The sequence below is a fragment of the Halichoerus grypus genome, chromosome 8, assembly GCF_964656455.1.
Source record: "Halichoerus grypus chromosome 8, mHalGry1.hap1.1, whole genome shotgun sequence".
In the NCBI taxonomy this organism is placed as follows: Eukaryota; Metazoa; Chordata; class Mammalia; order Carnivora; family Phocidae; genus Halichoerus; species Halichoerus grypus.
In genome coordinates this window covers 113500662-113514286 of record NC_135719.1, presented here as the reverse complement: position 1 = coordinate 113514286, position 13625 = coordinate 113500662, and the positions used below count along the sequence as shown (strand labels likewise).

At 35.7% G+C, this 13625-nt stretch overlaps 1 protein-coding gene across 1 annotated transcript in view; it reads right to left on the bottom strand.

The window, feature by feature from the left end:
- The window catches only part of MNAT1 (MNAT1 component of CDK activating kinase), a 200515-nt gene that overhangs the window by 128739 nt on the left and 58151 nt on the right, over positions 1-13625 (bottom strand). Inside the window, exon 4 of the mRNA XM_036068374.2 lies at positions 4435-4538. Within this exon, the coding sequence (XP_035924267.1) occupies positions 4435-4538 (104 nt within the window). The remainder of the gene's footprint in view (positions 1-4434; positions 4539-13625) is intronic.

The window sequence follows — 13625 nt, the reverse complement described above, 5'->3', positions numbered from 1 at the left end:
CTAGAAGCAGTAAAGTATACAGATCAATCGGGCCATCACTGAAAACAGGAAAACCAGAGAAGAAATGATGAGAGTCCTAAATAAGGTAATAATAATAATAGAAATGGAGGGGGAACCAGATTTGAAAAATGATGAGCAGAGACTATCAACAGTATAGTAAGACAGACCAGATATGGCTTGAACACTTGGATAAAGAACATAATAGTAGAAACAAGTGGTAAAGATTTAAAAATTCAGCTCTGGAATGCTGAATTAAAAGTGCCTATAATACATCAAGAAATAAATATCTATTAACTATTTATAGATATATGTATATATTACATAGTATAATTCTAGGAGCTCAGGAGAAAAAACAATGTGCTACAGAAACATTTGAGAGTAATTAGTATAAAGGGGTAACTCATAAAGAGAAGCACTGAAAGGAACCATGTTTTAGGAGTCAGGAAGGAAAGCTAAGCCTCTTAAGAAGATGAAAGGGGAAGGTGAGAGCAGCAGGATGAGGAATGGAGTAGCCCCACAGAAGTTAAAGAACAGGGTTTCAGTATCAAGGGAGGAGGCTACACCAAACACTGCCAACAGGCCAAATGAGATTCAGACCTAATAGTCTACCGTTTTTAACAATAAGAAACTGGTAGCCTCAATTTTCTCACTAAAATAGAATATGCGAGTATCCTGGACATAGTAGGCCTCAATAAATATTGATTAGCTAGCTAGTTGACTGAATAAATGGAAAAACAGCCATCATTAAAAATCAAACACTGGGGACAATGAAGAAGGTATTGGACTGAGAGAAGGGAAGCAGGTTGAAAACTAAAGGTCTCTGTGTTCTTCCTAATACTACCTTACCCAATCAACCTCCCTTGCCTTCACCTCCCACTCCTAATCCCTCAGTAGGAATTGGTATTTTAAACTCAAACTATCTCTCCAATTCATCCCCATCTTTCCATTTCTTGTTTAAGTCACCTCTAAATTCACCAACATAACTGCAATAACTTCCCATTGGTTTCCCAAACTCCAAGCTTGATTCTCTCAAATTCAACCTCCACCAAACCACTACATTTATTCTAACACAGGCAATACCTTATTACCACTTGGTTTAAAACCCTTCAATGAAAATCATCCACAGCCACGTTTTTATAACATTACTCCAAGGAATCTTGGAACTCTCTAATAAGATGCCTAAGGTACACTACAAAAGAGACTGAATAAATGGAAATTCAGCCTATCCCTCCTCCCATTATCACTTTAACAACAAAAGTATTCCAAGCAAGCTTTCATTTGAAGAAAAGGTTCACCTATTAAAACATAAAAACAACTGGGACACCTAGGTGACTCAGTCAGTTAAGCGTCCAACTCTTGATTTCAGTCATGATCTCAGGCTTGCGGGATCAAATCCCACGGTCAGGCTGTGCACTGGGCGTGGAGCCTGCTTAGGATTCTCTCTCTCCCTCTGCCCCTCCTGCCACTTTCTCTCTCTCCCTCTAAACACACACACACACACACACACACACACACACAGCTGGTCTATTTAAGCCCAAATTACTTTTCATAATAAATTTCCTTATGTGACCTACGCCCTTTCTACTTCTCCAACTTCAACTCTCTCTCTTTCTCTATTGAACTTTGGCAATATAAAACTACTAAAACCTCTCAGAACTTCTTGCCTTTGCTTATGATTTCTTTCTGCCTGGAATGTCCTTGTTCAGTGTCCCTATTTCCACCCTTGTCCCATCTTCTTCACCTTAAGTTCTGCTTGTCCTTTAAGGCTCCCATTCAGGCATCATCTCACCTGGAATGCCTTTCCCAATATCATCAGAATGGATTAGTTATCCCTCCTCTATACTCCTATAATAACAAGCACACAGCACTTTCCACATGCTTATGACATTGTATTGAAATTACCTGGCTTCTTATTCATCTTTCTGTACAATATGCTTAGCAGATGTTCAACAAATGTTATGAACTGATTTTTTTTATTTTGCTAAACTGACATTCTACACAGCAATCTCTGCTGCTCATGAGAATCTAGAAAATTGAAAATAAAAATTAAGCTAATTTTAAATAACAAGTGTTGGCCAGATGTGGAGAAAAGGAACTCTTGTGCACTACTGGTGGAAATGTAATGGGTATAGCCAGTGTGGAAAACAATATGGAAGTTCCTCAAAAAATTAAAAACAGAAATACCATATGGTCCAGTAATTCCACTGCTGGATATTTACCCAAATAAAACGAAACAATGATTCAAAAAGATATGTGCACCCCTATATTTATTGCAGTATTATTTAGAACAGCCAAGATATGGGAGGAACCCAAGTGTCCAATGACAACTGAATGGATAAAAAAGATGTAATGTACATACACACCCTGCCCACACACACACACAAACACACACACAGGGATATTACTCAGCCATAAAGATAGGATGAGATCTTGCCATTTGCAACAACACAGATGGACCTAGAGGGTATTATGCTAAATGAAATAAGTCAGAAGTCAAAGAAAAATACCATATGATTTCACTTATATGTGAAATCTAAAAAAAATAAAACAAATGAATAAACAAACAAACAAAAAGCAGAAACAGACGAATAAATGCAGAGAACAAACTGGTGGTTGCCAGTGGGGAAAGGGGTCGGGGGAAGGCAAAATGGGTGAAGGGGAGAAGGAGATACAAGCTTCCAGTTATGGAATGAATAAACTAAGAGATAAAAGGTACAGCATAGAGAATATAGTCAGTGGTATTACAATAATGCTGTATGGTGACAGAAGATAGCTACACTTGCGATGAGAATAGCATATTGTATATGCTTGTTGAATCACTATATTATACACCTGAAACTACTGTTAACAATGTAGTTACAACTGTAGTTCAATGAAATAATAAATAAGTAGAATAGAATAGAATAGAATAAATATTTAAAGCTAATCTTCACTAAGACTCTACTTCAAGATTAGATCACAAAACTAATGATGTAATGTATGGTGATTAACATAACATTATAAAAAAAAAAAAGTCAGAAGATTAGATCACATTCAGTTTCTCCATGCTCACACTGATTGATGATAGGTACCAGCTCCATGAAACAAATAAGATCTCCTTAGCAGACAGCTCAATAATAGTTTCTCTATGTCAGAAATGGGTTGCTTTAGATGACTAATCATGCAGAAGACTTTTTTTCTTTTCTTCTTTGATACAACTTTGATGTTTTTAGAACAGTGAGACTTCAACATTCACAGAGACATGAAACGCAAGTTGCTGTCTTAGGTTAGTAAAAAGACATCAGCCATGTAAGTTAGTCCATACTTCACTGGCCACAAGAGAGCTGGGCTCTACTCAATGATACCAAGTTACTGGTAAAGGTCAACTAGCATCGTCTTAAAAAATGTGGTCCTATCTCTGTATGTTTATGCAATACCAAATACCCAGGTCAGTATCACTAGTAGTTATAACATTCTGCACAGAATGATTAGTTAATAAATGTTAATGAATTACTGACCAAATCACTTAGTTAAAACATAGCTAGGCATTAAACATTAATAGAATAAAAAGAATAAAAGCAGTTCAAATATTCCCATTGAAAGAATTTGTTTTATTCAATAACCTATCATTATAAAGTTTTCAGATAATTAGAAATTTCTGCCTTAAAATAGATAACCAGCTTGAAATTAGATTATTCTTTTACAGCAACTGTCAATATTTCCTAGCTTAAAATGCTGAATGAAAAAAAGTATTCACTTGAAAGGAACATCCTTCTATTAATGAGTTAAATGGGGCTAATGCAACAAGTTACCTAGGCATACCTATTTTGCATGTATTTTCTAATGTACCCAGAGAAGGCTACTGGGCAAAGAGAGTCATTTTTATGGCACATTGATCCTCTAAGAAATGAAACACCTTTCTAAGGAAGTCAGGCTGGGTATGAATGGAATGAGAATGTAGTGTCAATTCCTTGAGAGCTTTATGGCAAGAAAGAAGTACCTAAATGAAACAGTCCTAAGACTATAAGGAGAAAGTCCTTCTAAACACAAAATGAAAACACAAGCTATGCGATCCAGATATGACTAGTATCATTTTGACCAACAATCACAAATTCCTGATAAAGTACCTCAAAAATAAGTACTTCTGCTTTCCTCCAAAACTAGAAAGGCAAGGGTTAAAGAAATAACAGCTAAATTGTGTAAGTTTGTATAAGTACAAATCTCTGCATGCCCACAATTCTTCCTTTACAGAATATATTTTAATAATGCTATCAAAGTTGTTATAGCTACAGTGTGCCTCCTATCTACGTGCCTATATACATATACAGTATTTCTGCTCTGGACTTCAGCTAAATTCTTTGTAAATTTAATTCGTTTTAGAGGAAGATAGCTTCTCAGGGATCATATGGAAGCATTCATTTCTAATACAAAAGAAGAAAATACTCAGCAACCAACCAGCTTTAACTTATTTTTCTGAATGACATCTTTGTTTTCCTTTTGGTACATCTCCATTTTCTTTTTGGTGTTATCCAAATCCACATTGTTGGTCAAGTTGAAAACTGCATCAGAAAGGAAACAATGACAGGAAATATAGTTTTAATATAAATCTTGAGTAGATAATAAATAAATTCATCACAGTGACTTAATTCATCAGGTTATTACTTACAGCTCCTTTTATGTCCTTTTACCTACTGGTTATTTTAGAGGCTAATCCTAGTTCAGCAACTATGTTTTCAAAGCCAACTATACAACTATCTGACTATCACACAGAATATCTAAATCTCTGAATCACCCCAGAAAACCTAAGATATATGTTTGCCATAATATTAGATTTGATTTTTATAGGCCCCAGTCTAACTTTAAAAGCATATAAAAGATTACTTAAATTTTTTAAGTAAAAAGAGTAAGTCTGGGATCTACTACACTGGTCAGAATCAATACTGAAAAGAATCTGTTAGGGCGCCTGGGTAGCTCAGTCGTTAAGCATCTGCCTTCAGCTCAAGTCATGATCCCAGGGTCTTGGGACTGAGCCCCGCATCAGACTCCCTGCTCAGCAGGAAGCCTGCTTCTCCCCACTCCCCCTGTTTGTGTTCCCTCTCTCGCTATACCTCTCTCTGTCAAATAAATAAATAAAATCTTTAAAAAAAAAAAAAAAAACTGTGCTGCACAAACAGAAAAATTATCCAAAAGAATAAAAAATATTATATATTTGTATAATTTACAGCAAACAAAAACAAGTTTTATTCTAAAGATTTTATTTATTTATTTGAGAGAGAGAAAGAGAGAGCACAAGCAGGGGGGAGGGGCAGAGGGAGAAGCAGACTCCCCACTGAGCAGGGAGCCTGACACAGGGCTCAATCCCAGGACCCTGGGATCATGACCTGACCTGAAGGCAGACACTTAACCAACTGAGCCACCCAGGCGTCCCCACAAAAACAAGTTTTATTCACATTCCAATGGTCTCCAACATGGCTGGACACAAGCCTGAATTATTTCCATATAGTCTAGATTTAAAAGAGTATGAAATAGAGCATAGGTTAACTAGGAAGGTATAGGATAAACTGGCATCCAGACTGAAGACTGAAATAATTTCATAAGAGAAGCCACTGAGGTATGTTCAAAAAAGTGATAAATTTTCAATGAGTTAGAATATTTTATAATTTTTAATTAATTTTTTATTAATTTTATAATTTTTATATAATTCCAACTCAAAAGAATGCCTTACTCCCTTCTAAGTTTACATATATAAATCAGTCACTATGGTACTCTGAATACCAACCAAAACCACCTCTTTTGGTATATACAAATTCATATTATAAAGTACCAACCCACTATCCTACCCTTTACAGCGTTTGCACCAACCTGTCTAGAGAAAAATCCGTATCATTAAGATTCTCCTAATCCATAATTCAATTCAGACCTCGCTTGGCTTCTCTGTAATCTTTCTCCATCCATTATTAGCCATTCTATCCCTTCTCCAATTACTTATCCTTACTTCCTGCTTGTCCTATAAACAGGTTTGATCTACCCTAAATAACTATGCTCTAAGCCATGTTTTTACAGATTTCTTCCTCATCTCACTCCTTCCTTTAACAAACATCTCAAATAGTTCCTAGATTTTTTCTTTTACTTTTCTCCTTTCTTTTTTTTCTTATTTGAGCATAGTTGCCACACACTGTTACATTAGTTTCAGGTGTACAACACAGTGAGTCAACAACTATAGGTTATGCTGTGCTCACCACAAGTGTAGTTACCATCTGTTAAATACAACCCTATTACACACTATTGACTATATTCCCTATGCTGTACCTTATATCCCTGTGACTTATGCATTCCATAACTCAAAGCCTGTATCCCCTACGCCCCTTCACCCATGTCGTGCATCCCCTCACCCCCTCCCCACTGGCAATATCAGTTTGTTCTCTATATTAATAGGTCTGATTCTACTTTGTTTGTTTTATTCATTTGTTTGTTTTTTAGATTTCACATATAAATGAAATCATATGGTGTGTCTCCTAAGGCAAGGGAAACAAAAGCCAAAATATACCACTGGGACTGTATCAAAATAAAAAGTTTTTTGCACAGGGAAGAAAACCATCAACAAAACAAAATGGCAACCTGCTGAATGAGAGAAGATATTTGCAAATGATATATATGATAAGGGGTTAATATATATAATTTATAAAGAACTGATACAACTCAACACCAAAAACACAAATAATCCGATTAAAAAGCAGAGGAGCTGATTAAACACTTTTCCAAAGAAGACATACAAATGGCCAACAGATACATGAAAAGATGCTCAAAATCACTAATCATCAGGAAAATGCAAATCAAAACCACAATAAGATATCATCTTACACTTGTAAGAATGGCTAAAATCAAAAAAGAAAGAGATAACAAGTGTTGGCAAAGATGCAGAGAAAAAGGAACCCTCGTCCACTGTTGGTGGGAATGTAAATTAATATAGTATCTGTGGAAGACAATATGGAGGTTCTTCAAAAAAGTAAAGGTGGAAATACCATATGATCCAGTAATTCCACTACTGGGTATTTACCAAAGAAAACAAAAACACTAATTCAAAATATATATGCACCCCTATGTTTACTGCAGCATCATTTACAATAGCCAAGATACGGAAGCAACTCATGCCCGTCAATAAAGGAATGAATAGAGAAGATGTGGTGTATACACACACACACACACACACACACAATGGAATATTAGACAGAAAAAAAGGTGAGATCTTGGCATTTGCAACAACATGGATGGACCTGGAAGGTATTACACTAAGTAAAATAAGCCAGAGAGAAAAAGTCAAATAGCTCCTAGACTTTTGGATTATAGAAGCTTATAAGAATTGAAAAGTAATATTGGGAGACCAACATAGGGTTACCTATTTTGTTGAGTAAGGCATCAAACATACTCTAAAGACCAATCTGATCCATTATTTCATTTTTATCTCCTCAAAAGGCCAAAGGATTTCAGAACATCAACTTATCATAATCACTGTTAAAAACCCAGGCTCACCTACATATGTAGAAAAAACAAAAGCAATCATCAATTCTATTATATGCAATTTTAAAACTCTAGGAGAAATGAGAGAAACCGAGAAACAATAGTCCTCTAGCTACTTCTCCAGCTTTTTTACCACAAAGTAGAAAAGAAAATAGTAATGGTGGTAAACCAGGGAATCTGGCTAATACGCAATGTAAGGCATTCCCCATAAATCGCACTCTGGCCCCAACACAAAACAAAGAAGGAGGCTCAAAACTAGCAACTGCCCTTAGAAAGTCAACTGTGATCCATTTGTTAATGGAGTGTGATTCTGCTATCTTTGCCAATCACTCACAATTTACTCCTTATATTTAACAGGTCATCTACTGAGCCACCAAACCCAATAATCTTTTACAACCTCTACCATCCTCAGTATCTATGCCCACTTAACAATACTGATCACTTATTTTTCCTTAGGCACTTTCTTCTCTTGACTAATTTAATACATTCTCCTGATCTGTCTCCTACTATTCCAACTACTCCTTCCTGTTTCCATCTCTGGCTCTTCTTAGTCTCTAAGTAATATGTATGATTCTGGCTTTTGCCCTCTTTCCTTCCCTCTCTATTCCTTGGGCAATTTCATCACTTCCCACAGTTTCAACCAAATAAATGCCAGGAAAAGCTGACACTATCTCAAAGTGCATTTCAGAAAGCCAAACACGTAATTATCTCCAAACCTGTTCCTCCTTGTAAAACCTTTATCTGTTACGATTCTCATGCTAAGACACCAAGATTTAACACCTGATTCATCTGACCCACTCTCCTTTGCATTCTACAAGCAGCAGTAACCAAATCCTACAGATTGTACCATCAAAATCTCTTTAAAGCTGTCCTTATTCTCAAAGTGCCCTGACAATATACCATGCCAGATCGTATTTCTCCCCAGATCATTTATAATAATCTCTGACTTAACTTCCTATCTCCAGAATCTTTGCATCTGACCCTACACTCTAACGCAATCCATAATATACAATGCTGTCACACTAATATTTCTGAAGTACACCTCTAATGACCTTGCACCTCTACCATCCTATAGTCCTCTCATCCCTTCTGCCTTTCCTCTTTTTACTAGAAAAAAAAATCAAACACTTTTAGAATTCAGAACCCTTCACAATCCGGCTATAACTATTTTTCTCTCTCCTTAATAAAGACCTCTCTTGAAAGTAGACCATCTGCATTTCCCAACTGTCCCCTACATTTCCTGTTCCAGTTCCTTTGATCACACCATTCTGCCTAGAATGCCTGATCCCCATTCTTACTACTGAAATTATACCCAATCTTTAAATGTCTACCCAAAAACTACCTTTTCTATGAAGTTCTCCCTGACTTCCCTAACTAGAAAGAATTTCCTTCTCTTATGTTGAAAACATTATTTACAGCTCATATAAAAATCTCTTTCTACTTCATATAATATGTATACACATACACAGTGTTCTTTACTTACACTTTATCTTGCACTCAAAGACCATATTTTATATAATCTCTGTATCATCCAGACATAAGGAAAGGAAAAAAGAAATTCAATGATTATCTATTCGGTTCCCAACACTATGGGGCTGTAAGCATACAAAGAATTTCCTATTTTCAAAGACTAAAGATCTCTCATTAAGGAGATCACCCCTAAACACATAAACTCAAGTAATAATACAGGACACTATAAGATTAAGTGACAACAAGGAAGAACTAAAAGTATCCTTGCTTCATGCATTAAATAATATCTAGCACTGTGCTAGCTGTTGAAGAAGTATTTATTAAAGGAATAAACTGTCCTTTTAATGGAATCAGCTACCAATTAACCCTACTAAAACAAAGTTCTGATTATGTCATTCAGTCACTCAGTTCACTCATTGCTCCTGCATCCACAATGCCTTGAAAAGGGAAAATCCAATCTTATCTCTTACAACGCTTTTCCCCTCTCTACTCTGTGAGTTCTGCAGATTCCTCAGAGCCTCTTCAAGAACCAATGGAAAGAAAGACTAAGCAATTCCAACCAGAGAGGCTTTGCTTCATTTGCTTGCTTGAAGTGATCCCTTCAAAATTTTGCTTGAAGAATACACTCTACATACACTGTGTGTGTATCAAGTATCTACGAAGTACATATGACAGGCACTATGTCCAGCATCTGGTCTAATTATATCACTTAATCCTCCCAATAACCTTATGAGATAGGTACTTCTATTACTCACTTTAAAGATAAGGTTTAAAGACATTAAATAACTACATCCAAGTTATACAGCCAGTAAATGTTGTAACTAGGATTTTAACATAGGCTATCTGATTCCAAAGCCTGAACTTTTATCTACAACACTAGTTGTATTGTTTCTCTCAATGCCTGAAAAACACTGGTAGCACAGTTCAGCTCTTCCTCTGCACCTGTACAGGCTCCGCACTTTCCTACCATACTTGTGATCATACTGCTCCCAGAGAACCCATATCTTAGTACCAACCTCAACCCAGAACTGTGGATATCCATATCTGGCCCACCTTTCTATATGCAGCTTAATCACCAGCTCTTCTTTATAACTCACTTTGCAGGTACAATCTCTCCATCCCTGAATGCCCACAATACATTGCTTAATAACATACTGGTGGCACTTACCCACTTTCTACCCTATAAAATTATTTTCAATGTACATATCTATTTGACCTAATAGAGTGTTCACTGAGGGCAGATTGTAGGTCTGATTCATCTTTATCACTTCCAACACTTCAATAAAATATTTCCAGTACATACCCATTAAAATGACCAAAATCCAATACACTGACAACACCAAATGCTGACATGGATGTGGAGGAACAAGAACTCTCGTTCATTGCAGCAGCAATGCAAAATGACACAATACTTTGGGAGACAGTTTATTTCTTACAAAATTAAACATACTCTCACCATTTTATCCAACAGTCACACTGCTTCGTATTAATCCAAAGGAACTGAAAACTATGTCCACACAAAAACCTGTACACAAATGTTTATAGCAGCTTTATTCATAATTGCCAAAGCATGGAAGCAACCAAGATGTCCTTCAATAGGTTAATGGATAAATTGTGGTACATCCAGACAGTGAAATATTATTCAGCACTAAAACGAAATGAGCTATCAAATCATGAAAAGACAAGGAGGAACCATAAATGCATATTATTGCTAAGTCAAAGAAGCCAATTTGAGAAGGCTAATACTATATGATTCCAACTACATTACAATCTTAAAAAGGTAAATCTACAAAGACAGAAAAAGATCAATGGTTGCCAGAAGTTAAGGGAGGAAGAAGGGACAAATAGGCAGAACACAGAGGAATTTTAGGGCAGTGAAACTATTCTGTAAAATACCATAATGGTGGATACATGTCATTATATATTTGTCCAAACCCATAAAATGCACAACATGAAGAGTGAGCTCTCATATAAACTATGGTCTTTGAGCAATAATGATATGTCAATGTAGGCTCATCGATTATAACAAATTTACCACTCTGGTGGGGGGATGTTGATAGCAGGGAAGTCTGTGCATGAGTGGGGCAGGTGGTATATGGGAACTCTGTACTTTCCACTTAATTTTGCTATAACTCTAAAACTGCTCTAAAAAATAGTCTATTAAAAAAAAAAAAAAGGAATTTCCCATCTGGTAAGAGCTCAAGAAATACTTGGGAATTACCATAAGAGAGGAAAAACTAAATAAACCAATGCTAATCTTTATTATTACCTTTATAATTACAGATTTAATTAAAATGATCTTTATAATTACAAAATTGAATTCTACAGAATGGCAAAGCAAGCAGATATAAAGTACATGAAAAAAATTATCTTGGTTTCTTTTGGTTATAAATCTGAGAAGTAAAGGTAATCAAATTGATATCCTATATTGAACTCTAACAGAATATTTAGAGCAGTTAAGGAAAACAAAAAGTTTATCAGCAAGCTAGACAGGGTACTACTGATTCAAATTTTCTATTAAGTAGAACCCAGAAATAGGTAAAGTTGAATCCTAAGTGAAATTTATCTGTATACAACTTTCTTTTATGCTTATTAAAAACTTTGTAATCAATTCCAATAAAACTAAAATAACCAATTTATTTCATTTTTTCATTTAGAAAGCCAAGGTAATAGCAATATAATAGATACAAATTTATAATCATAAATAATACAAATTGCTTCCTTTAAAAAGAAAAAAATAGTTTTTTTAAAAAGTAAAGTAGTATTTTAAAAACTTTTCAGATGAAGCAAGTCTCATTCATGCCATATGAATCAAGTTGGTATAACAGTCTTGAAGAAAAAAGAATACAAGATAATTTTCTATAACAATCATTTGCCCCTTTATCCGGCTGCCGGTTTAGCTCAGATGTTGACCTGCCTTTAGTCAAGTATTAAAAGGCAACAAAAAACCTATTGTATTTTCTGAAAGATTTAATGTTATTTAAGTACAATTTTGAAGTCTTTTTGACATCCAGAATTTATAATTAAAGCCCTTAGGACTTTCTCACCCTTTCAAAATAAGCATACCCTGAACCAAAAGAATAATCTATTTATTATGAAACTAAGAACAAACCTTTGAGATAATCCCTGTGGCCAAAAGGAACAAGAATTTTTATGTTTAAATTGTCATAACCACAGAAAGGAGCCTATTGTTTATGCTATAAGAAAGTTCATCTTCATGTGTGCCCCTTCTATTGTAATTTTATGCCATTATTATGCCAGTATCTTAAAATTTTTATATTTGTGATGTTGAAAGGATTCAAAATGAAATTTATTTAACCAAATGACCAATCCCCAATTTATAAATCCTCAAACATTGACTCCTTAGCCACCCTACCAACTCTATTCCTCTCACTCTAAGCCTAAACATCTTCAATAGCACCTTTCGACCTTTATTACTGAGTTCAATCTTCTTTTTTTTTTTTTTTAAGTTTTTATTTATTTATTTGACAGAGAGACACAGTGAGATAGGGAACACAAGCAGGGGGAGTGGGAGAGGGAGAAGTAGGCTTCCCGCCAAACAGGGAGCCTGATGCAGGGCTCGATCCCAGGACCCCAGGATCATGACCCGAACAAGCCGAAGGCAGAAGCCCAATGACTGAGCCACCCAGGCGCCCCAAGTTTGATCTTCTTTAAGGTCCTTCAAAATATGGCCCCAATCTACTTCTTTTTCTTTCATCTCCTACTATTTCCCTAATTAGCACCCCATGTTCTAGACTCAGACTAGTAACTACTCTGAGACTTGCTAGCAAGCACTTTCATGGATCTAAGTCAGAAAAACCTATGTTCAAAATCTGGCTCCATTATTTACCAGCAATGTAATCCTGAGTACAATACTTAAGCTCCCTTTACCTCTTCTCAATATGCAAAATAAGGAATAAAAGTGCCTCTCTCAGAGTTGTGAAAATTATTCGAGATAATGTGAATACAGCATAGTCTGGCACTTAACATGTGCCCATTAAATTAACATTTTATACTTTTGATTAACACAGAGATCCAATACAGATATCATATTGAATTAATCTTCTTTGAAAGCATGAATAAAACACAAAGTAGAGAGCTACTGAAACAAGATTTTAAGTTTTATTTATACCATAACAATTAAAACAATGACACACAACTAAGAGGGGGAGCCACACCCTAACAAAACTTCAAAGAGCTAAAATTAGTCTTTCTCTCATTGCTTCACTCTCCACCCAACAAAACAATAAAAAATACTGCCTGTCCTCCAGCTTTTATTTTCTTGATGAATACTATCCTACTGCTTAAGGTCATCAATTTTAACTCATCCCTGCCTGCTCCTTCTACCTCACCACCTATATCAAATTAGTCCTTGAATATTCTGTCTAAAACATCCCCTTTATCTATCCCACTCCCCTACTACCTACTCGAAGCTCTCATTATTTCTCATCCAAATTGCTTTAACAACCCCTTAAAAATGTGCCCAGACTCAAGGATCTCCTGTCAATATTCCACATCGCTACCACACTATCCTGCTGGCTCACTATTGACCATAGAATAAAATCTTACCCTGACAGCCTAGCTTGCAAAGTTCTCATTAACCCAGGTCTGGTCTGTTTCTCAAGCCTCATTTCTAGTAATTCCCCATGTTCTACTTA